Here is a 27552-nt window from a genome sequence, read left to right as displayed (position 1 = left end):
AATGTTTAAATAATTACACAAATTATCAAATTATTATAGCCATATTTATTATTTAAATAATAATGTTTTAGAATGTCCAAAAAATTAATTAACACTCTTAATATATAACATATCATACATCTATTATAAATAACTTAATCAAAATTATTCTAAAGTTTTAACTACTCAAAGCAGTAATTAAAAAATACCTTTAACTATTTTTAATTAATAACATTCTTTTATAACAGTTGCATTAAACATACAGTGGAACCTCACTTAACAAGCATAATTCATTCCAGAATCATACTCATAATGCGAAACACTCGTTAAGCGAAACAATTTTTCCCATAGAAATTAATGTAAAATATGATAATGTGTTCCATACCAAAAAAAAAAAATACTCAAATATTTTATGTATAACATTTATTCAAAGAAAATTGTTCAATGTGCATTGTTAAGGAGCATGAATCATCATCATCTTTTCTTCTAGCACAGAATGAACAAACCTGAAATAAGAATTCGATTTACAGTACAAAAAAAAAAATCACAGATAATATGCTTGATAAACACTCCAAATGATATGCCAAATTCTTGGGCTATGTAAAGGCTATAATTAAATATTAGAAATTAATTAATTTGACTAGAGGTAGGCAGTTATGCTGCCATCTCCTATTAAATTTAATAATTATAAATAATTAATTTTTCATTTAGACATTTCTAAAATTTAATTTGGAATTGGTCATTAAATTTAATACGAGACGGCAGCATAACTGCCTACCTCTAGTCAAATCAATTAATTTTTAATATTTATTTATAGCCTTTACGTAGCCTAATAATTTGGCATATCATTTGGCGTGTTTATTATATAATGGGTTATGGTTGTTGATGTTTATACATAATATGTGTGAACACAAGTTTGGAAAAATATGTGATCACAAGCAACACTAAGATGATAGCAAAACAAGTGCTAAACACAGACTGATGGAGCATGTGCACAATTCGGGACTTTTCCTCTCTCCTCGTCACTCATTATGCAAAACATCGCTCGTTAAGTGAGGCAATTTTTTACAATTTGTTTTGTTCGTTATGCAAAACACTCGTTATGTGAGGTGCTCGTTAAGCGAGGTTCCACTGTAATATCTTTGTAAATTGTTAAATTAAAAACAGTATTTAAAATTTTATCTTTAATATTTCGTCTCTTATTCAAACTTAGTTGTTTTAATAGCAAAATATCTTTAACATTAGTACAGTCAAGTACAGTTGAACCTGTCTATCTCAAATCTCTTAGGAATGAGAAAAAATTCGATATAGACAAGTTTTGAGATGTAGAGGTTTATACACAGTAAACAGTAAAAGGTTTGACTGGAAGTACAGTATTGTATTAATACAATAGTAATTACAGTACATACCTGTATTAGTTATAAAACATTTTGACATATCTTAACAGAAAGAGTTTGTCAATAGCTACTTTCTGATGCATGACTTTATTCAACAAATAAGACAAGCCAAGCAAGTCAGATAAAAGCAACTTAAACTGCAACTATGTACTGTACTATATTTTAAGGAATTTTTCTCAAATGCAATTTATGCAATATAGTCACTGAGCTTTGAATTTGTAATTGACCTTTCAGTCCATAATTTGAGATATACATGTTTTGGGAGAAAATTATTTCAGATAAACACAGAAAATATATTGAAGTTAGGCTGAAAATGCACAGGAGAAAACTTAATTTTGAGATAACAAGGTTTTCTAGATAAACATGTTTGAGATAGACAGGTTCAATTGTATTAAATTGAATAATATTATATAGTGGAACCTCGGTATACGTCTGCTTTAGAATACGTCCAATTTGGAATACGTCCTGTTTGGACGAAACAAATTTTGCTCGGTAAACGACTTTTGTTCGGTATACAACTTAATTCAATTATATGCGCCATCTATGAACAAGTAGCACTATCGGTGTACTACACCAGACTAGACGTTTGCGGTGCTATGGTTTATAACTTTGTTAAATTTCTTCTGATTATAATTTGTANAGACCTCTTTCATAATCACTAGTGCACATATTTTAATTATGGTATAGATCAGGGGTCGCCAAAGTGGTCAATATCGACCCCCAGGGGTCAATGCAACATCAATGGGGGGTCGATGCGGCTAAGGGGTCACAACTTTTTTTTTGCCCATACACATACACTTGTAATAAAACTTTACAGTGGGGGTCAATGTGAGGCTTTGGAAAGTGGTTGGGGATCGACGGTTAAAAAAGTTTGGCGACCCCTGGTATAGATAAAGCCACGGATGATCTCAAATCCAAGAGAAAAAAGATGAAAGTTAACATCAGACTAGCATCTAGTCATAAAATATCTGCCAAATCATATATCATATGGACATTCCTTATAAGTTATATATAAAAGAACACAACTATTGTGAGAAATATGTTAGGAATTACACTTTAATTTTGATTTTGCAAAGAAAAAGAAAAAAATCAAATCCAGAAAGATTGTAAAAAAAAAAATGAAAAAAGAGGACTATATCCACAATGTGAAACAATAGAACAATGACATGAAAATGCAGGAAAATAGAGCTATTGAAGACTGGGAAGATAAATTGTGTATGTTTACAGAGGAGGAACGTAAATAAGTTTAGAAATATAGGAAAAGAATACAAATTATTAACTTCAAGAGAAAATAGTAAAAAATCCTCTTGAATAATAAAGTGTCCAGAAAGGAAGTGGACTTATATGTTGTTGGATAAATAAGAATTATGTCTTTATAAAAGTTCAAATAAGTTACTAGCCCCTCAAAATATTAAGTAATTTAGGGATAGTTTGGTAGAAATTAAAATAATGAAAGATTGATTATAGATCTATATAATTTCTGTAGTTACAAGACTATAATTGTTCTTGGCTAATTCAGTCATGCTGAACAAGAAAATATTTTTCTATTACAAACAGTTTTCCACAACAATAGAAATATTTCCAATTAATCCATACACTTTTTATTGTAGTCATTTTAATGTAGCTATGAAGAAATATTAATATTATAAAAAAGCTAATAAATTCTGTAAAATATTTATATTACATATCAATGTCTGAAAATGCTTATAGTATAGAATTCAAACATTATATAAGTTATTTAGATTTTGAAAAATGAAAATCTATTTACAGTTCTTATCTACATGGCAACTAAAAAATATTAGAACTATAGTAATACCTCGACTTACGCAAACCCGGAGTTAAGCGATTTTCAAATCTCGTCGATTCGTCTTTTGTGTTGAGTGCCATGCAACTCTTGATTACTCACTCCCCCTACACTATTGTTCGGCTTACATGTTCGGACGTGTCGCGCGGAATCAACACATAGCTACAATTTATTTTGTGTTATTTATTTCTGTGTTTGTTATATCTATGGAGACTTGAGAGACTCTATGTAGTGATTTCTTGTAACCATGAACGAATCAAAAGATGAGATAAGATTGAGAACATTTATTAGCTTATGGCACGCGTGTTCGAGATTTAACTTGTTGCATTCCATATTCCGAGAACGATATCGACAATTGTGAAAAATAAAGACATTATTAAATTTTCTAACGTTGCAAAAGGGGTTAAATCAATTTCTAAACAGAGATCGAAGACATTAGATCATGTCGAGAAATTGCTGTTGCTTTGGATAACTGAAAAACAGTGTGTCGGCAACAGCATATCGAAAGAAATTATTTGCAAGAAAGTTAAAAGGATACATACTGATCTCATAAAAAATCAAGCAGAAACTAGTAAGGAAAGCAAGGTGTTTAAAGTTAGCCATTTTTTTTACATGAGAACGGATTAATCATTTTTACATTACTTCTTATGGAAAAGGTTGGTTTGGTATACGTCCAATTCAGTATAAGTCCAAACACCAGGAACGGATTAAGGTCGTATACCGAAGTTCCACTGTATTTCTATTACAATATTATATAATGATAACTCAAAGTTAAAATAACATAAAATATTTTCCTAGAGTAGATACAAAAGTAAATACTGATGAACACTTTTGAGCTATCCACTCATCTTCAGATAAAAAAAATTTTTTTTTAAATATGAAATTGATATGAAGATGAGCATATAGCATTATCCATAAAACACTTATCCATATTTATTTTTGTACTTACTCCAGGAAAGGAATGTTTTCTCCAATTGTTTGGGCTTAAGCCCAGAGGAGAATTTGTTCTGTTTTCTGGTTAATGTCCATAATCAGTTTATCTTTTTTTCATCATCAGCAAGCAAAACAAGCATGAAAACCTACTCTACATTTACCATAATCACTAATATGATAATAGACTGACTGCTACTGGGAACCAGTTGGCAATTGCCATTCTGATTTGTTCTAGTCTTCAATCTTCATTATAGCATTCTAAAAATTATTCACAAGATTTATTTCCATTTTTCTATTCCTTTTAATTGATATCTGACAATTATGCTAATCCTGTAATCCATATCTCCATAAATCTATAGTAACACACTGTTGGTTCTTTTTTTGATACACATCATATGGTGGGAAAGGAGTCAACTATTAAACAGAGGTGTAGCCACATGCTAAAGTATAATTTTCTGATACTATAACTGCTAGTGATTATGAAAGTGATTTAAGTTATGCATTTTTCATTTGTAGATGACTTTTGAGTTTGTAAAAATTAAAAAATAATTTTTTAATTTTTTTAACATTAATATTAATCACAAATATTTTTTTGCAAAATAGGTTTTTTTTATGTGATTGTAAAATTTACAAATAGTTTGTAAAATAAATTCAATGTCTTCCTATTTTTGACTTAGACCTCTTTCATAATCACTAGCGCACATATTTTAATTATGGTATAGATCAGGGGTCGCCAAAGTGGTCAATATCGACCCCCAGGGGTCAATGCAACATCAATGGGGGGTCGATGCGGCTAAGGGGTCACAACTTTTTTTTTGCCCATACACATACACTTGTAATAAAACTTTACAGTGGGGGTCAATGTGAGGCTTTGGAAAGTGGTTGGGGATCGACGGTTAAAAAAGTTTGGCGACCCCTGGTATAGATAAAGCCACGGATGATCTCAAATCCAAGAGAAAAAAGATGAAAGTTAACATCAGACTAGCATCTAGTCATAAAATATCTGCCAAATCATATATCATATGGACATTCCTTATAAGTTATATATAAAAGAACACAACTATTGTGAGAAATATGTTAGGAATTACACTTTAATTTTGATTTTGCAAAGAAAAAGAAAAAAATCAAATCCAGAAAGATTGTAAAAAAAAAAATGAAAAAAGAGGACTATATCCACAATGTGAAACAATAGAACAATGACATGAAAATGCAGGAAAATAGAGCTATTGAAGACTGGGAAGATAAATTGTGTATGTTTACAGAGGAGGAACGTAAATAAGTTTAGAAATATAGGAAAAGAATACAAATTATTAACTTCAAGAGAAAATAGTAAAAAATCCTCTTGAATAATAAAGTGTCCAGAAAGGAAGTGGACTTATATGTTGTTGGATAAATAAGAATTATGTCTTTATAAAAGTTCAAATAAGTTACTAGCCCCTCAAAATATTAAGTAATTTAGGGATAGTTTGGTAGAAATTAAAATAATGAAAGATTGATTATAGATCTATATAATTTCTGTAGTTACAAGACTATAATTGTTCTTGGCTAATTCAGTCATGCTGAACAAGAAAATATTTTTCTATTACAAACAGTTTTCCACAACAATAGAAATATTTCCAATTAATCCATACACTTTTTATTGTAGTCATTTTAATGTAGCTATGAAGAAATATTAATATTATAAAAAAGCTAATAAATTCTGTAAAATATTTATATTACATATCAATGTCTGAAAATGCTTATAGTATAGAATTCAAACATTATATAAGTTATTTAGATTTTGAAAAATGAAAATCTATTTACAGTTCTTATCTACATGGCAACTAAAAAATATTAGAACTATAGTAATACCTCGACTTACGCAAACCCGGAGTTAAGCGATTTTCAAATCTCGTCGATTCGTCTTTTGTGTTGAGTGCCATGCAACTCTTGATTACTCACTCCCCCTACACTATTGTTCGGCTTACATGTTCGGACGTGTCGCGCGGAATCAACACATAGCTACAATTTATTTTGTGTTATTTATTTCTGTGTTTGTTATATCTATGGAGACTTGAGAGACTCTATGTAGTGATTTCTTGTAACCATGAACGAATCAAAAGATGAGATAAGATTGAGAACATTTATTAGCTTATATACATGTGACTTGGATTTTACACAAATTGCGAAATTATACCCCGACTTACGCAAATTCGAATTCTTGCAACTGATTTTCACATATAGATTCCTTATTAACAGCAGCTTCTCTATTTGAAATTTCATTTCTTTGTGTTTCTAGTTTATCTGCTTCAGACATCTGCTGATCAACAGAGGATGGAAAAAACCTTCTCCTTTTAAAGAAATGTGTTGAGAATTATCATACAACTTTTGAATAACACTAATTCTACTCTGTTCTGGTGTTGGTTTATTTGATTCCAATGGTAATCACGGTTATCGCTTGGTCCCACCTATCGCGTAAGTTCAGGGTATTACTGTATAATAATTAATAAACATCTATAACATTACTTTAATTTTTAAAAATTGTTATTAAAAGTGTAAATCAATTTTGGACATTCAATATTAAATAATAATAAATAAACTTTTAAAATAACAACTGATATCAATGCAAATAATAAATTATATTAAATAGTATAATTCAAATATTTTCATGCATAGTTTAAATTTAACTGATTTTATTCATTAAATATGTAATCATGAAATCAGGCTATTCACAGATATACAACTGTAAGCTTTATGAATTTGGAAAACAAAATGTATGATTAAAAAATTTTTGTGAAATGTTCCATTAGTAAATATAACTGTTAGAAGGGCATTAATTGATTAAATACTCACTTTTTCTATTGCCATCAAAGCAGCCTTTTCTTTAGCCATTGCTTCTAATTGTCTTTGTTCTTTTTTCATCTGTTCTGCTAATTCTGTCATTTTTTTCTGATATTGCTCTTGAATTCGTTTACTTCTTTTAACTGGAACTGGAGGAACACTTTCTTCTGCAACTTTTTCAGTTCCTTTTGCCGAATTATTATTTCTTCCTCTTCCACGATTTCTACCTCTACCCCTCCCTCTCCCCCTACCCCTACCCCTGGATTTTGATCCATCTAATATTTCTAAGAATCCTTCTGAAATAATAAAATCAGCCTGACTATCTTGAGATTGTTCTGTTGCTTCAGAATTATCAGAAAATACAACACCTTGTCCTCGTTTTCTTTTTCCTTTACCCGATTTTGATTGCTCTGTTTTAGAATCATTTGTTTTATCGTCGTCATCCTGCATTTGACTATCATTTTCTTTATCATCGTCTATTACTTGGTCTTCTGATTTAGACTGTTTTTTATTTTCTACATCACCAGAAATATCCAAAGATTTTTCTTCTGTTGACTGTTCAACAGATTCATCATTAGTTTTAATAATTTCTTTTTCTGTTGTAACATCACAGTTTTGATTTAAATCATCAGATGATTTACATTTATCATTTTCTTTATTAAGATTTTTATCTTTTGGACTTGAAATTTTATCATTTACAGAATCATTACATTCATCAAATTTATCATTTTTTAAATTTTTATTTTTCTCATTACCTTGTTTTTCTTCTGTTAAAGTAATACTTCTATCAGAATGTTTTTCTTTTAATTCCTTCTCAATCAATTTTAGGTCTTTAGAAGCACTTGTTGATGTAACTGTAGCTTCACTACTTAAGTTACTTAGAGAATTCCTTTTTTCTTTTGATGTTTTAGATCGAACAGATTTAGTAGTATCTACCTTCGTTTCTTTACAAGCTGCTGTAGCAGTGGTTAATTCATTTTGAATAGACTGCTCTTTATTTCCCTCTTTATTTTCTAAAGTTCTTAAATTTTTTTCATCAGACTTTTCCATCTTATTCTTTTTATTAGATTTCCCTAATAATTCTGTATTTGAATCTAAATTATGTTTTTTGTTACACTTCTCAAGTGGTTCCGTAGTTGTATCAGTTTTGTTGCTTTTTTCTAATAATTCTTCATTAATTTCTACATCATCTTTTTTACTCTGTTTATCAGAAAATTCTGCATTAGCTTCTTTATTACTTTTTTTGTTGCACTTTTCTGACAATTCTTTGTTCATTTCTACATTGTTATTTGTTTTATAATTCTCTAAAGATTCTGCCTTTGTTCCTGTATTATCTTTATCACTGCATTTATCTAATAATTTCATACTAGTTTTTTCTTTTTCATTATGTTGTACTGATTTTGCTGAAAAATCTTTATTATTAAGTATTTCTAGAGAATCTGAAATAATTTCTGTATTAGTTTCTGATACATCTTTTTTATCACATTTCTCTATCAATTCTGAATTACTTTTTCTGTTACTTTTTTCTAGCAATTCTACATTTGTTTTTATGTCTTTTTTGTTAGTCTTTTTAGGGAGTTCTGTATTTAAGTTAGTTTCTGTAAAATTTTTCTTTGTACATTTCTCTAATGAACCAGAATCTTTCTCTGCAGCATTTTCTTTGCTATCTTTCTCATGTGAACCACTATATACTTCTGAAATATATTTGTTATTTGTTTTTTCAACCAATTCTGTATTTTCTATAGTTTTTATTTTATCAGAGCTCTCTTCTAATCTCACACCTATCTCTGTACTACTTTTATCAGTTGAATTCTGAAGTGATTTTAAATCTGTATCTTTCATAATTGGCTTTCTACATTTTTCAAACGATTCTGAGTTTATTTCATTGTCTTTTTTATTAACTTTTTCTAGTGATTCCGCCTTTGTTTCATTACTACTCTTCTTTTTATATTTCTCTACTGAGTCTAAATTTCTTTCAGTGTTATCTTCTTTACTATCTTTGCCTGTTATACACACATCAACTTTTGTTAGTAATGATGAAGGTTTTACATGCTTTGAACTTTGTACAGAAATCGATGATGATTCAATGATATCTTTTTTGCTTTTGATTTCTTCACATTCAAGTTTGGAATGAACAATAGATTCAACAGGGGATAATTTTTCACTCAAATCACTGCTTTTTTGAAGAACAGTTTTACAAATTTCATTTTCTTTTGACTTATTCATTTCTGAACTATTATCTGAAATTGACATTTTTTCATGCTTTGACATTCCAGAAGATTTATGTAAAGACTGCTTTTCTAATTTCTCTTTTTTATTAATTACTTCTTGCAACTGATTTTCACCTATAGATTCCTTATTAACAACAGCTTCTCTATTTGAAATTTCATTTCTTTGTGTTTCTAGTTTATCTGTTTCAGACATCTGCTGATCAATAGAGGATGGAAAACCTTCTCCTTTTAAAGAAATGTGTTGAGAATTATCATACAACTTTTGAATAACACTAATTCTACTCTGTTCTGGTGTTGGTTTATTTGATTCCAATGGTAACTTACTTTGTGATGTAACTAATCCATGCACTTCAGAAACTTCTTTGCTTTCATTATGCTCTCTCTTTTTATCACTTAAATGTGTTCGATCACATTTATTTTCAACTTTATTGTCACTTTCTGTATTAAATTCAGAAATCAATCTACCACTACTTACTTCATCCATTCTCATTATAGGAGATTTTCTATTTCCAATAACAGTGTGAGTCACATTGCATAATGTTTCTGATGCACTACTTCTCCTTGATTTTTTACCTTCAGGAATTAATTTATTATGATCATCTAATCTGCTATGAATTTCTTTTAAAAGAGGAGGTCTATCATTATCTATTGAAAAAGATGGTGGCAATTTATTTATTGTTTCATTCACTAAAATTGGAATACTTGATTCACTACTTTCACCAGACTGATCATCTCTTATGTGTGTCAACTGAAATACTGACTTATCACACTTCAGAGAATTAGATTTCATTTTCTGAACTTCAGAATCTGTTTTACGAGAACCAATACTTAAATCTACAGCACACTGACTTTCATTGTCTTCAATATATCTGTTTGACAAATTTTTATTAGAATCAATTTGTAAAAATTTTTCTTTTGCAGAAATTTCATATGTAGAATTGGAAGAATTTTCAGCAATCATCTTTTCATCTGACTTCATTTTTTCTGATGTTAAATTTATTGGATGATGACTCAAAGAATGATCAGACAATATTCTGCCTTCAAACTTAGCTACCATTTCCTTTTTAGGAAATGGGTGGAAGCTAGTTGTTTTAATTAGTGGCCTTTCATATTCATGTTTATCATCATTTCCACTTTTATTTCGAATATTCTCACATCCTCTGTAGTCCTTAATTTCAGGATAAACCTGTCTTAATTCTTGATTAGTCTGACTTAAAATTGTTGAATTACTTACATTAGAAAAATTTAATTCTGAATTACTACTTTGTAAAGAAAAAACTTTATTACTAAGATCTTTGGGTGTTGAAATTATTGATTTATTATAAGCTTCAGAATCTAAATACTGATTTTCTTTCCAAATTGTTGGATGCAAAGTTTTTGATTCCCTGAGAACATTTCCAGATATCATAGAGATAACTGATGTTTTATTTTCATTATTTTGTTGTGATTGGTTATCAAGTATTTTTTCAGCAGAAAGTTGTGGAATGTTACTTTTTAAAGAATGTTCTTTTTCTGTGTCTACTTCTAAAGAAAACCTATCTCTTTCTTTAGGAGTTAATTTTTCTTGTAACTGAGTTTCAACTACATTCTTACTTTTTTCATCATTATTTATGGATTCATTCTTCAATTCTACTGAAGTACATTGTTCAGATACTTCACTTTTAATTTGAGTTCTTTCATCATTTGCAGGCAAATTTAAAATTACACTTTTATTATTTGTCTCTTCTTTTTCTTCTCTTTCTCTATTAGAACTTTTCTTTTCAGTTAATAAGGACTCAGATTTCTTTTCATTCTTACGATTATCACAACCTGTTACATCATGTTCTTTTGAACACTCACTGCAAGAGGTTTCTATTTTAACTGCACACCCAGAAGGAATTTCCATTGACAAAGTTGCTTCTTTTTCTTCTTTAACTTCATTTTCTGGTTTAACAAGCTGACCAGTATCTGTAACTTGTGGTTTGCAGAATGGTTCAACAGATGCTTTGGTACCTAGAAGAAGAAACAAATTATTTCATAAAATATAAATATTAACCAGGATTCATTCTAAATTACAATAAACAAAATTTTAAAATTTTAAAAATTCTATATTACATAATTATTATGCTGTCAAAATGAAATTAGTTTGGTAACAAATGAAACTAGAATCCAAATTGAATTTTGAAAATGAATGAAAATTACTATAAAAATAAATGATATTCTATAATAAATAATAAACTAAAAAATAAATAATATTCTTGTATACACTATCAACTGGAACAAAACATTCACCATTAATTGACCATATTCTTACCTAGTAAAACTAATAATAATATAAAATTGAAAACTATGATTTTCAATAATAAAAAACCTAATAAATTTATATATAAATTTTTATAGTACTGTACATTACACATATTATGACAATAAAAAAACTTTCAGGATGTTACCATTGACAATTGAATTTTAATATAATAATGCACCTCTGCTTATATTACAAGAGTTTCTAAGTAATAATTTCCAAAAAAGGGGAGGACCCCAAAAATAAGAGAGAGAATCAGATGACAACAAGCAGTTTCTCTGTCATCACCAGTTGACTATTACCTACAGTTCGGCCATCATTAGAGTTTATCCTCAGTGCCAGATAGCCGACTAGATCCCTTCAATATTGATTACTGTGGATTGCTGCCTTGATTCAGATCCTGTCTGCAAGGAGCCAAATACATTCCCTTATTGGAGCCTATCTTCTTTGATCATATATATATATATATATATATATAAGCAAAGATGAGGGAAGTTGTAGAAGAATTTTTTGAGGAAACGACATTACTTCAAAGATTTTCTCGGCATGAAAATTTGGAAATAACAGAGCAAAATATTGCTAAATTCACAGGCAAGCAGGAAATACAGGAAGAAAAAACAAAAAAGGAGGCAGAGTTGCTGGAAGCTGAATTAGAAAACATACAAAAGGATTCTGTTAAAGAAGAGGAAAGTAAATCAGCCGAAGAGGAGGAAACTAGATCAGTTGCTGANAATTATATATAAATTAGGTACTGTATATATAATTATATATTAACTTATTGTAACTTTGTTATAATTAAATATATAATTTCCGCCGTCTAGCGTGGCGCCACGCTACGGAGATTTTTACGCTAACTATCGTCTGTCAGTATGTAAATTAGGTACCGTAAGTCTAATACAGTACTGTAATTTTATACATTTCTTGTGAAAGAAACATTTCTTATTCAACGGCGATTAAAATTATTTATATTAATGATGTCTCCAAAGTTCAACGAAGTTTTCGCAGAAAAATAAGTTGGTAGAAATCGGCCGCTATTTGCTGAGCTGTTCCGCAATGAAAACAAGCTTTAGCAATGGCAATGTCAAATAGTGCACACTCGGTAAGTAATCCTACAATTTTTTTGTTTATAGCGTAGTTTATACGGATTATTTCCAAAAAAATATATACGTATTTTGGAAATGTTGAGTCGGATTAGTCTAGAATCGATTAATTTTATGGAAGAAAACCTTTCAATCAGCCGTAGTCCGTAAACTTCACACGTGTCGGGCTGTGATTGGAAGGACTCGTAAAAAATCAGATTCCTAAAGAATGGAACGTATCTATGATCTTATGGGGGGTACTCGACTGTATATCAAAAAAGAGTCACAACACAATTTCAGATTATCAAAGCCTATCTTCTCCTGACCCTCAAGTGTCAAACTTTCTCAGCATTCTTACAATAAAAGATATTTATCATTTCACACTCTAGTGTAAACTCTCTCTCGTGTTACAGACCCACCATGATAACCTTATAATGACTAGCTATTATGATCTTTATTGTAATCAATATGTAAATCCTATGTAAATAAATGTGTATTTGTTTAGTTAAATCTGTAATGGAGTGCAATTCCTTCCATTGCACTGACTCTTAAACCTCCTCCATCCCAAATCCATCTGCCTATGCAAGTGACTGCTCACCTAAAGTGACGACTAACAGCCAACTAGTTTTCTATGTCTTCCCTAAAGACATATTGGTGTCAGTCCTGACATAGGCATCAATGACATGGTACTGACCCTTCAGTCAAGTGGTGCGAAAGCAATAGGGGGCACTTTGCACATGATCACAATAACACTGATTCAAATGCAAAAAAGATTTCAGAAAATAATCTTTATCCTAATCTTCAAAGCTGGATAAATTAAAATAGTTATTATAATTGTACATTTTTTCTCTAATATTGATACATAATTGTTTTACATAAAATTCTTTAAATTAGTTTTCAATTAATATATGATAAGATGTTATAATTATTTTCAACAATGTATAATTTCTTCAATAAAATAATTTTGCCAAAAATGCTCCTGAAAAAGAATTGCATCTTACACACTAGTGTGTCCTATATACCAGAAAATATGGTATTTTAATAATAAAATATAACAAAGGATTCTTTGACTTGTTATATATTCAAATCATACATTATTTCAAATTTATTTTTATAAAAACAAAATAACTTAAGAAAGATAAAATAAAATAAAATATATTACAGTAGTGTGTCATTTATCCGAAACGTCGGTTATCTGAAAGCATTCCAGTTGGCAAATTTAAATTTTTGCTAGTGCTGTGGCGCTGCAATCTTTGGATATATCTTGGACTACTCCAATATTTTTTTTGTTGGTGTGTGTGTTTTAGCTGGCAGCACTGACACTTTTGCGTAATGTTTTTCTGAGGACTGTGTGTCGTGCTGAATCGAACGTTTTTGATACTAGATCAACTTCTAAAGTATATATTTTTGGTTTTTATATTTTTAAATATATTTATTTTGTTTGTACAAAATAAAAAAATAATTTTTAACGATACAATAGTCACGATTATTATTTTAAAAAGTTTATGTTAGGCTTAACATCGATGAAAATTCAACGCAAAGCGACATGCAACAGAGAAAAATTTCAACATGGGATAGGTTAATATATTTTTTCATACATAATCGATTATCTGAAAAATAAGTTATCCGAACAACCCGTCCCCAACTGATTCGGATAAACGACGTTCTACTGTACCTACAAAATATTTCCAAATTCATCTTCAGAATAAATTTATAACAGAGTACTAAAAATAAGTTTGGAAATATTCTTATGATAAAAAGTTTAGGCATCTATAAAAAGTCTGATATATGGAGTAACTTTTCCTAGATTTTTATATGTAAGATAAAATAATTTAAATAAATAATTAAATAAAAATAATAATACAAACGTCACATTTTAAAATTTCTTACCATCAATAAATCCAGTCTTAGATTCGCAAGCTTCAGTTATATTACTATCACCATTTTCACTACATGCTGATGATGATTCTTCTTTCTTTGGTAAGAGTGTGTTCATCTCCAATGTTTCAATAAGCTCGGACAATTCATCCCGTGTTCTAATCATCAAAATAATTATTAAATAAATAATAATTATCTCTTTCTTTTATTTTTTTTAACTAAGGTTTTTACAATTTTCATTAATATTTATACAATATATAAAAAAAACACTCTAAATAATAAAAAAATGTCAACATATTTCTTGGTTACTACCAATACATTATTTATAACAAGCCAAACGATTGCCAGATTTTTGGACTACTTTACCACTACTATTAATGATTAAATATTAAATAATTTTGTACTAGAAGTAAGCATTAGGCACCATCTCTTATTAAATTTAATAATTATAATTAAATTAATATGTATTAAATAATTTAAAATATTCTGAANTTTATATTTTTAAATATATTTATTTTGTTTGTACAAAATAAAAAAATAATTTTTAACGATACAATAGTCACGATTATTATTTTAAAAAGTTTATGTTAGGCTTAACATCGATGAAAATTCAACGCAAAGCGACATGCAACAGAGAAAAATTTCAACATGGGATAGGTTAATATATTTTTTCATACATAATCGATTATCTGAAAAATAAGTTATCCGAACAACCCGTCCCCAACTGATTCGGATAAACGACGTTCTACTGTACCTACAAAATATTTCCAAATTCATCTTCAGAATAAATTTATAACAGAGTACTAAAAATAAGTTTGGAAATATTCTTATGATAAAAAGTTTAGGCATCTATAAAAAGTCTGATATATGGAGTAACTTTTCCTAGATTTTTATATGTAAGATAAAATAATTTAAATAAATAATTAAATAAAAATAATAATACAAACGTCACATTTTAAAATTTCTTACCATCAATAAATCCAGTCTTAGATTCGCAAGCTTCAGTTATATTACTATCACCATTTTCACTACATGCTGATGATGATTCTTCTTTCTTTGGTAAGAGTGTGTTCATCTCCAATGTTTCAATAAGCTCGGACAATTCATCCCGTGTTCTAATCATCAAAATAATTATTAAATAAATAATAATTATCTCTTTCTTTTATTTTTTTTAACTAAGGTTTTTACAATTTTCATTAATATTTATACAATATATAAAAAAAACACTCTAAATAATAAAAAAATGTCAACATATTTCTTGGTTACTACCAATACATTATTTATAACAAGCCAAACGATTGCCAGATTTTTGGACTACTTTACCACTACTATTAATGATTAAATATTAAATAATTTTGTACTAGAAGTAAGCATTAGGCACCATCTCTTATTAAATTTAATAATTATAATTAAATTAATATGTATTAAATAATTTAAAATATTCTGAAAGAAATCCAGCAATCATTTGGCTTATTACAAAAATATCGGACTTTTAGATGTATCGAAAAATATTGGACTTACAAATATTTATAACTTTAAAACTTAAAAAGCTTGAGAGTTATTATAATAATTGTGCCATGATCGTAAATATTCTAATTATATTTTAACACACCTATGAAAGAGTATCATTCTTTTTGAATTGCCCTACATTATCATCCTATGCTTTTTTAAATACAAATCAAAGCATTACTTATTATAATGTTCTGCCTTTAATATCTTATAAATCACTGTTAAATAACTTTAAATGAAAGTTCTAATTTTTCCTATTTAAAGCAATTGTACTACAATTTTTTGGCTTATGGANTAAGTAATCCACCAATTTTTTGTTTATAGCGTAGTTTATACGGATTATTTCCAAAAAAATATATACGTATTTTGGAAATGTTGAGTCGGATTAGTCTAGAATCGATTAATTTTATGGAAGAAAACCTTTCAATCAGCCGTAGTCCGTAAACTTCACACGTGTCGGGCTGTGATTGGAAGGACTCGTAAAAAATCAGATTCCTAAAGAATGGAACGTATCTATGATCTTATGGGGGGTACTCGACTGTATATCAAAAAAGAGTCACAACACAATTTCAGATTATCAAAGCCTATCTTCTCCTGACCCTCAAGTGTCAAACTTTCTCAGCATTCTTACAATAAAAGATATTTATCATTTCACACTCTAGTGTAAACTCTCTCTCGTGTTACAGACCCACCATGATAACCTTATAATGACTAGCTATTATGATCTTTATTGTAATCAATATGTAAATCCTATGTAAATAAATGTGTATTTGTTTAGTTAAATCTGTAATGGAGTGCAATTCCTTCCATTGCACTGACTCTTAAACCTCCTCCATCCCAAATCCATCTGCCTATGCAAGTGACTGCTCACCTAAAGTGACGACTAACAGCCAACTAGTTTTCTATGTCTTCCCTAAAGACATATTGGTGTCAGTCCTGACATAGGCATCAATGACATGGTACTGACCCTTCAGTCAAGTGGTGCGAAAGCAATAGGGGGCACTTTGCACATGATCACAATAACACTGATTCAAATGCAAAAAAGATTTCAGAAAATAATCTTTATCCTAATCTTCAAAGCTGGATAAATTAAAATAGTTATTATAATTGTACATTTTTTCTCTAATATTGATACATAATTGTTTTACATAAAATTCTTTAAATTAGTTTTCAATTAATATATGATAAGATGTTATAATTATTTTCAACAATGTATAATTTCTTCAATAAAATAATTTTGCCAAAAATGCTCCTGAAAAAGAATTGCATCTTACACACTAGTGTGTCCTATATACCAGAAAATATGGTATTTTAATAATAAAATATAACAAAGGATTCTTTGACTTGTTATATATTCAAATCATACATTATTTCAAATTTATTTTTATAAAAACAAAATAACTTAAGAAAGATAAAATAAAATAAAATATATTACAGTAGTGTGTCATTTATCCGAAACGTCGGTTATCTGAAAGCATTCCAGTTGGCAAATTTAAATTTTTGCTAGTGCTGTGGCGCTGCAATCTTTGGATATATCTTGGGCTACTATTTTTTTTGTTGGTGTGTGTGTTTTAGCTGGCAGCACTGACACTTTTGCGTAATGTTTTTCTGAGGACTGTGTGTCGTGCTGAATCGAACGTTTTTGATACTAGATCAACTTCTAAAGTATATATTTTTGGTTTTTATATTTTTAAATATATTTATTTTGTTTGTACAAAATAAAAAAATAATTTTTAACGATACAATAGTCACGATTATTATTTTAAAAAGTTTATGTTAGGCTTAACATCGATGAAAATTCAACGCAAAGCGACATGCAACAGAGAAAAATTTCAACATGGGATAGGTTAATATATTTTTTCATACATAATCGATTATCTGAAAAATAAGTTATCCGAACAACCCGTCCCCAACTGATTCGGATAAACGACGTTCTACTGTACCTACAAAATATTTCCAAATTCATCTTCAGAATAAATTTATAACAGAGTACTAAAAATAAGTTTGGAAATATTCTTATGATAAAAAGTTTAGGCATCTATAAAAAGTCTGATATATGGAGTAACTTTTCCTAGATTTTTATATGTAAGATAAAATAATTTAAATAAATAATTAAATAAAAATAATAATACAAACGTCACATTTTAAAATTTCTTACCATCAATAAATCCAGTCTTAGATTCGCAAGCTTCAGTTATATTACTATCACCATTTTCACTACATGCTGATGATGATTCTTCTTTCTTTGGTAAGAGTGTGTTCATCTCCAATGTTTCAATAAGCTCGGACAATTCATCCCGTGTTCTAATCATCAAAATAATTATTAAATAAATAATAATTATCTCTTTCTTTTATTTTTTTTAACTAAGGTTTTTACAATTTTCATTAATATTTATACAATATATAAAAAAAACACTCTAAATAATAAAAAAATGTCAACATATTTCTTGGTTACTACCAATACATTATTTATAACAAGCCAAACGATTGCCAGATTTTTGGACTACTTTACCACTACTATTAATGATTAAATATTAAATAATTTTGTACTAGAAGTAAGCATTAGGCACCATCTCTTATTAAATTTAATAATTATAATTAAATTAATATGTATTAAATAATTTAAAATATTCTGAAAGAAATCCAGCAATCATTTGGCTTATTACAAAAATATCGGACTTTTAGATGTATCGAAAAATATTGGACTTACAAATATTTATAACTTTAAAACTTAAAAAGCTTGAGAGTTATTATAATAATTGTGCCATGATCGTAAATATTCTAATTATATTTTAACACACCTATGAAAGAGTATCATTCTTTTTGAATTGCCCTACATTATCATCCTATGCTTTTTTAAATACAAATCAAAGCATTACTTATTATAATGTTCTGCCTTTAATATCTTATAAATCACTGTTAAATAACTTTAAATGAAAGTTCTAATTTTTCCTATTTAAAGCAATTGTACTACAATTTTTTGGCTTATGGAAAATCACTTTGATTCAACAAATTTTAATACTGTATTATCAGTATTAAAATTTGTAAAAAAATGTTACATGCATTTTAAATTGACATTTTGAAGAGTTTATGAAATTTTATATATTGTAAAAAATATTTTAAAATTTATAAGTTTCAAAACAATATCCATTTTATTATAAATATAAACAAAATATATATACAAAATTATCATCATATTTATTAGATGATGATGATCATAATTTTTCACAAACAAGTTCAAAACATTTTTTCAAATCATTTATACTTATTTCACATAACAGTGACTTTTCTTTGACCATCAATTTTTATAATTATACTAACCAAAGCACAATCTTCATTATATTCTCAGCCCAGAGAATATAATCAACCTAAAAACACTGACAATGTAAGGGATGATGACAAAGAGAGAAAAAATGTATCATGTATCTTTTATTAAAATAACTGGAATGTTTCAAATGATACAAAGGTAATAATTGCAACTATTTGTCTTTAAATGGTAGTATTAAAATAATAAATCATTTTAATATATAATATATATAAATTTATAGATACATATTATAATATATATTAGAAAAATGATACACTATTTTAATTACCATTTTTGTAAAAATAAAATAGCTTATTAAGAGATAAGATTTTGTTTTTATTTTGGGAAAAATAAAATAAAATGAATTTATCTATGAAATGAGAACTTGCACCAATGCATTACTCAATGATTCACACAACTGCACCACCCATAAATTTGAAATTGAGCCAAAATGGTCAAATATACTTAATTTACTATTTCATTAATGCAAACCTAATTAATTTTTAGACTTTAATTGCATAACAACACTTTTCAAAAAAAATTAAACTAGACATTTTTTTAAGTTTGATAAATTTGAACGAGCCAAAGCTTTACTTTCAGTATAGTGTGAAATATAGTTCAATGTATTTTTACTTAATTTTTGTAAAAACAAGTTAACTTATTGGTGATTTTTCCAAATTGAGTGGACAAATAACTGATAGAACCATTCTTATTTCTTCATTAATTTGAAAAATGAGAGATAATTTTGATTGTGATAGCCAATTCACAGAACCACAAACAAAAATAAAATTAATACTATCTATATAAATAAAAATGTAATGTTCGTTTGTTCCTAATAGTTAATCTCTGAAAGTTCTTCACCAATTGCTTTGAAATTTTCACACAATGTTGCATTTGAATTTGCATGTGTTTTTATATAATTTAGATGTCAAAATTCCTTCTGCGAGGAGAGGAATGGGATTAAGGCTTACTGTGAAGAACATGGCTTCTATAACTTTAGAAGCGGTTTTTTGCGTTTTTGATGGTGTTTTAATAGGGTATGTCAAGAGAATGTACACAAAAAAGAGATTTTTTGAAATTCCCCCCACAGGGGAAGTGTTATACATTTATAATAGATACATTTTGAGCCACAGCAATGCATGGCCGAGTCTGCTAGTATAATATATATATATATATATATATATATAGTTAATTGTATCATTTGATCAATCATTAAAATAATAAACAATTTATCAACACAATCTTTCAAATAGTGATAAAAAATTTTTTAATGGTTTTATAAATATACATACTGGCACACCAATCTCCATGAACGTTCATCATCTGCATCTTCACGATATACTCGAACATTTAATTCCCTGTCCAACTGATACCAATACATATGACCTTGCACATCCCTTCCAATTGGAAGAACTCTCAGAGAAACAGCTTCTTGTTTATTGACTTCAGATTTGAATTTTCCATTACAGTCAAATTGTGTTTCCAGTAAACGCTAAAATATAAACAAAAGTTTTAGGTTTTTTATTACTAGAAAAATTATAAATATAACTTAATGTTTTAAAAGGAAGGAAAAATCTTATTTGTTTTAATATTTACTTTTGTTTCTTAATGTTACTTTCATCTCTTACTTTCAATTACATATTGTGAAGAATGTAAATTAAATTATGAAAATTCTTTCATTTAGAAAAATTAATTAATTATTGTAGTCTATAAGACAATGATATATTTAATCACTAAAACTGTAAAAATCAATTTTAGTGTTTCACATACAAAAAAACTAAAATATTGGAGTTCATAAAAATTTTTTGACAGAATTAATACTTATTTTACAATTTATTACTATTAAGTTCTAAATAATTTAAAACATTATTTACATTTTATTATATATCTGTATATCATTAAAAATTGCACATAATGTGTAAAAATTGTTAATAGTAGACTAGTGTTGAATCCAATAATGCTTCATATATGAAGCTTTAAAGACATTTTTGATGTATCTTATTACAGATGCACAAATCAAATAGTTTTACATGGCTAAAGTAATCAAGACTCTTCTCTAACTGCAATTCATAAAAACAACTAAACCTTGAATAAAACCTTTTACTTAATATGCAGCCGTTTTATTATCTATATGAATGCTTTCGGTCATTTTTAATGACCTGATCTACAAAAACATATTTCTACATGTAGTGATGATCATAGAGTATGACCACTATTTCAGAATAAAACTGGTTTTTGTTTTTTAATAAAAAGATATGAAAATACTGAGATTATAATAGACTAATTTTATTTTAATTAAAAAATAGAAAGAATGCAATCTGCGCTATGATAACAAACAGTAAGTTTGTTGATTGCATTAAATACCTTCTGAATATGAAAATAATATATCATGATTAAAAAGATAAAAAAATTCAAATTTGTGCTTATCCAGTTTAAGGGCATTAAATCTGCATTGCAAAATATGAGTAAAATGAATTTTAATTGTAAGTAGTAGATATTAAACAATCAATTATCAAACAAAAAAAGATCTTTCTTTATTTTTGATTGGATAAACTTAAATATAAAATTTCAAAAAAAAATTCAGATTATGTGAAAGTTCTTAAATATCTAAATTATATTGATGNCTATCATATTAAAAATCTGAAACAGTGATTTACAGTGGTCAAGACTAAAAAATTTGTTAAGATATGTAATCAATATGCTTTAAAAAAGTTAAAGGTATTATAATTAATAATTCTAAAGTAAATCTGGAAATTCTTTCATAATATATTGAATTTATTTATTTGTTGACTAATATACTTTAAAAATAAAAGGTACTGTACATTTTATAAAAATATAACATGCAGAATAACATAAGTTTAAATATGGATATTCAAATTTTCAAAATTTAATTACAGGTTCAGAGTATTTTATTAAATTGTGACTTTGAATCAATATTTATAATTTTATGCTTAATAAAAATTTTACAGAGTTAAGAATGTAATTTTAGCAGAGACAGGTTTGATTGATGAGTTAACGAGATACAACACAAGAGTGATCTGTCAAGAAAAAGTGCTTCCCAGGAGGTATTTCTATGGAAAACTGGTTCCTACTTAAGTGTTAAAAATATATGGAGAAAATTTGGGACAAGTTCAGTAAATGAACTAATTGCATCAGTGCACTTATGGCAGGGGTGGCCCTAGGACAGTACAAACAGTACAACCGCACCAGGCGCCATCATGGGGGTGCAGAAAATGCAATGATAAATTGTCTGCACAAAAAATAAAACCCAATCACTTTATTACTACTTAACCCTACCTGCCAAAATGGATTTACCAAACGCTTCACAATTGCTGAAGAACTGCTTGGAATTTGTAAAAGGATACCAGGGTTAGTCATCTGCTCTGATAACAGCTATGGAAATTGCTTCTCAGACTGGGATAGATCCTATTTTTAAGCCAGTCCGATCCTGAAGAAAGAAGAGATCATTTGAATATGAGGCCGTAGACGAGACACCAACAGATACTAAATAATTGTTAAAATAAATATCTTTTACCCTATGACTGATACAATTGAGAATGCATTTGTCACTCAATTTACACAATTATCCAAATTTAATGATACATGGTCCTTTTTATACAATATCAAAATAATTCCTGAAAAGTCCAAATTGGAAAAAGCCTGTGCAGATTTAGAAATACATTTAACCGATGGAGAAAAATGCGACATATCAGGTTGTGAATTGGTTGAGGAACTTTTTACACCTGAATCCATTGTTTAAAGAGCTTGAATCAGCAGAACCAATAAAAGTTCTTCAACTTATTAAACAAAATGGTTGGCAGGATATATTTCTGAATGTATGGACAGTACTTCAAATTTTGCTGACCATACCAGTAACTGTCGCTAAATGAGAACGAAGTTTCAATAAATTAAAATTCATTAAAACTTATTTACATTCAACCATGTGTTAGGATAGACTGTCAGATCTAGCAATTTTATCTACAGAAAATAGTATTGCCCAGGACTTGAATTATTCTGAATTAATAAAAAAAAATTTGCAAGCACAAAAGCAAGGAAAGTGGCAATCTAGGCTTTTTAGTTCATTTTTCATTTCTTAATTTGTTTCAATTTTAAATTAATTTATGATGTAAATTTGACTTTTGCATGATGTGAGCATTGTCTGTGTCATTAAATAAAACTTTTCAAACAAATATTGTTTCTTTTTACTGTTATTGTTTCTCATCCATACTACTACTATGCTAATCTTTTGGAGGTCTGAGTTATTAATAATGTAAAAAATGTATGTTATCTTTAGTCTCTATGTACATTTTAGTCTCTACAGGGGAGGTGTCACAATGAGATCTCGCACCACCTGAAAACCTTGCTAGGGCCACCCGACTTACAGACTGCTTAAAAGAACTATTTTTGTGCAGTGTTCAGAAGTAAAACCAGTTGCTTCCAGTAACAGCACTATGCACACTGTGTTTAAACTCTGTGTTTCAACCGATGTAATAATATAACTACTCCCACATGATACTTGTTTTGTTATGAAAAGAAGGAATTTTCTTTATGTTCGGATAAAGAATTATTTCAGAAAATTAAAATAGTGAAAATGTAATACAAATAATGTTGTATAATATTAATTTTTATAATAGTAACAAGACCTCTAAGAGTTGCTTTTCCAACATTTTGAAAGCAGGTACTAATATACTATTAATTCTTTGATATATTAGTTTATTACATTTATCGTAAATTTTGTTAATTTTAGTTTTTATAACGGTTGTATGTTATCGAACTATCGAATCGACAATGCTGCCATTTTACGTACGTTTCTATATTTACGTATATTCTTTTATATACATTCGGTTTGTTATAATATNTTATTTCAGAAAATTAAAATAGTGAAAATGTAATACAAATAATGTTGTATAATATTAATTTTTATAATAGTAACAAGACCTCTAAGAGTTGCTTTTCCAACATTTTGAAAGCAGGTACTAATCATTCATTAATTCTTTGATATATTACATTACTTCCTGTGTACTAAAAGAACCAAACTTATCTTTAGAAAACTGCACATAGTCATCCCTTTAGTCAAGTATGAACCTAGAATCAATTTCCAACATTCAGTAGTTTTATCTACTTGATCATGGTGGGCTTTGGCAGAGACAGAAAATCTATTGTCTATTAATGAAGTTCAATTGATAGAACATAAATTCATTAAAAGTGACATTCCAATTAAGATAACTAAATTTTGAAAGAATAGCCAAAGATTGAAAGTAAAATCTGGAACAAAAAAGGCTAAGAGAGTTATATCAAGTGCAAAAACTAAACAGAGTATTTCTTGTGGAAAAATTACGTTTGGAGACATTACCAACGGATAATAAATAGTATTTAAAAAGAAAAGTTCAGCAGCATAAAGATTATCATAAAATAATAAAAAAGAACTCCAACTGTCGATGATAAATAGTGAGATTAAAGTTTCCAAACATTATCTTTAATGCATTTGAATTAATGTAATTTAAAACAAACAGGACAGATTATGAACAAAGCATAAACTTTTTATTTGTATTTTGTCTAAACTTATTTGTTTTATAGCATCTGCATAGAGTATTTAATATTCATTAAAGTTTCAGTTACATTTAAACACTATCATATTAAAAATCTGAAACAGTGATTTACAGTGGTCAAGACTAAAAAATTTGTTAAGATATGTAATCAATATGCTTTAAAAAAGTTAAAGGTATTATAATTAATAATTCTAAAGTAAATCTGGAAATTCTTTCATAATATATTGAATTTATTTATTTGTTGACTAATATACTTTAAAAATAAAAGGTACTGTACATTTTATAAAAATATAACATGCAGAATAACATAAGTTTAAATATGGATATTCAAATTAACAATCTGATATCAAGAAGAAACAATTTCTACATAATTTATAAATTGTGTACAGGCACAATGAAGTGACGTTTTTCTCAACACTGGGCTAGTTGAATCTTTTATTTAGTTAGAACGTTTTTTCCATACATCAACGTTTCGGGCATCAGCCCCGAATAATAGATTAAAAACTTTTAATCTATTATACCCTTTCTAATAGANTGCTAATTGTGTACAGGCACAATGAAGTGACGTTTTTCTCAACACTGGGCTAGTTGAATCTTTTATTTAGTTAGAACGTTTTTTCCATACATCAACGTTTCGGGCATCAGCCCCGAATAATAGATTAAAAACTTTTAATCTATTATACCCTTTCTAATAGATTAAAAACTTTTACAATAATTTTTACATTAACTTACCTTTAAGATTTCTAATTTGACACCAAGCTTTGCTTTTTTATAACCAAATCGTTCTAATTCCCAAGCATCGACACTTGAATATTCATGACAAAACTATAATATAAAATAGATTATGGTGAACAATGTTTTAAACTATTAAAATTACTGTATATATCTACTTACAAACACACACACACAGAAATTTCTACTTAAATAATTATAGATTAGCATGCACTATAATTAAACCTCAAATCATAAAATTCACTAGATGGTTTTTGAAGATAAAGTCTATGGAAGCTGTCACATTTTTTTATTCACTTTCATGTTCTAAAATATAGATGTATTCTAGAACATGAAAATAAATAAAGAGGTTATTGTTTCCATGGACTTTGTCTTCAATTTTATTTAATTTATTTAATTTTAATTAATAGTAATTATACCTGTGAATCATCAAAGTATCATATTTCTTCAATTTGAAGATTCACTACAAGTTTGAAATCAAATTTGTTAAGTTTTATTAATTTAAATAACAAGAAGATAGGAAATACACATTAAAAAATATTTTAAAACTTTTGCTTTTATTAATCATTATTTTTTGATAGTCATTTTAAATAATTTATGAATTTTAGGCATAGTCATAAATATATCATCATAGGCCAGTTTATCAATTTAATAAATGTATTTTGAATGTCTAATTTTAAGATAGCAGAATATCTTTGAAAAGCATATCATACTAAATTATTTAAAATTTGAGTCATGATTAAATTGACTGAAAATGCACATAAGTGTTACTTTTTGTTATTTGATTCCTTCTTACTATGCCTAATATGATTTAATGAATTACAGATAAATATTGTAAAAAAATCAGATGTCTAAATGAAATATATAAATTATTGAATTTGTTTAAATGGTCAAGAAAATGTGTCATATGTGTCCTATTAAATATTGTGTATAATTTTAATTAATAAAAATATAGTCAGATATTGTAAGATACATAAATGAAGTCTTAATTTATGTAATAATTGACACTTTGAAGAAAGCATATAGAAAGTATTAAATTATATCAAAATACAAAAATAAATGATAACCTTGATTATCAACTTCCAGAATCATGATACACTACATAGATCCCAGGGAGCACTATCATCTTTAATTTAGAACATTATGTAAATTGTTAGAAGATAACAACTAAATATTTTTGATTACTGTTAGCCCTTATCTCTGGCTGAGGACTTAACTAGTACAAGTAAGTCTACTTATATATTTGTGTTCTTTTTGCTGTCATTGTATATGAGGCCTTTTTTGCAAAACACACATGTCAAAATTGAGCAAAAATGGGTTTTTCATTGCATCTGGCAACTCTAATGAATAGTGACTTGCCTATGAAATACGAGGGCAAGGTGAAAAGTTCTCGGCCTAACCCATAGATGGCACTACTACAAATGAAAGTATCATCTGGTTATGTTTCCAAACTTGTTACAAAAGTAAATACCAAGTGTGAATTTGATCAGACAAATAGTTTTATACGGCTGTTTAAAGTAAGCATTGTGTGTGTTTTTGACAAAATGAATAAACTTGAATATCGTTCCGTCATAAAATTCTTTGTTTTGGATGACTTATCACCAACAGAAATTTATCCAAAGTTGATAAAGGTCTATAAGGAGTCTGCACCTTCGTTATCAACAGTAAAAAAATGGACAGCGGAATTTAAAGGTGGTCGTATGTCGATTGAAGATGATCCACGTGAAGGACAGCCAAAAACTGCAACTACCGAAGAAAATATCGAGAAGATACACAATATGGTTCTAAATGATCAATGATTAATGGTGTACAAGATAGCTAAGGATGCAGGCATCTCAGAAGAAAGGGTAAGGACATTTTACATGAAGAACTCAGTATGAGAAAGCTTTGCGCAAGATGGGTGCAGCATTTATTAAATGCTGATCATAAACAAATGAGGAATTGACTTTCTCAGCAATGTTTGCGCCATTTTAAGAAGGATCCAACTGATTTTCTGTGCAGATTTGTTATGATGGATGAAACATGGATTCACCACTTTACCCGAGTCAAAACA

General features: G+C 28.1%; 1 protein-coding gene across 1 annotated transcript in view; it reads right to left on the bottom strand.

Moving 5' to 3' along the window:
* The window catches only part of LOC111636999 (remodeling and spacing factor 1-like), a 112500-nt gene that overhangs the window by 49500 nt on the left and 35448 nt on the right, over nt 1–27552 (bottom strand). Inside the window, exons 3-6 of the mRNA XM_023382406.1 lie at nt 25500–25592; nt 20511–20710; nt 18070–18215; nt 6946–11156 (exon numbers count right to left, since the gene is read on the bottom strand). Coding sequence (XP_023238174.1) covers nt 6946–11156; nt 18070–18215; nt 20511–20710; nt 25500–25592 — 4650 coding nt within the window. The remainder of the gene's footprint in view (nt 1–6945; nt 11157–18069; nt 18216–20510; nt 20711–25499; nt 25593–27552) is intronic.

The sequence above is a fragment of the Centruroides sculpturatus genome, unplaced genomic scaffold, assembly GCF_000671375.1.
Source record: "Centruroides sculpturatus isolate CEXI.00-Female unplaced genomic scaffold, Cexi_2.0 scaffold60, whole genome shotgun sequence".
Taxonomy (NCBI): domain Eukaryota; kingdom Metazoa; phylum Arthropoda; class Arachnida; order Scorpiones; family Buthidae; genus Centruroides; species Centruroides sculpturatus.
Note: the sequence above shows the minus strand (reverse complement) of the source record. Positions and strands in the feature narration are given on the sequence as shown.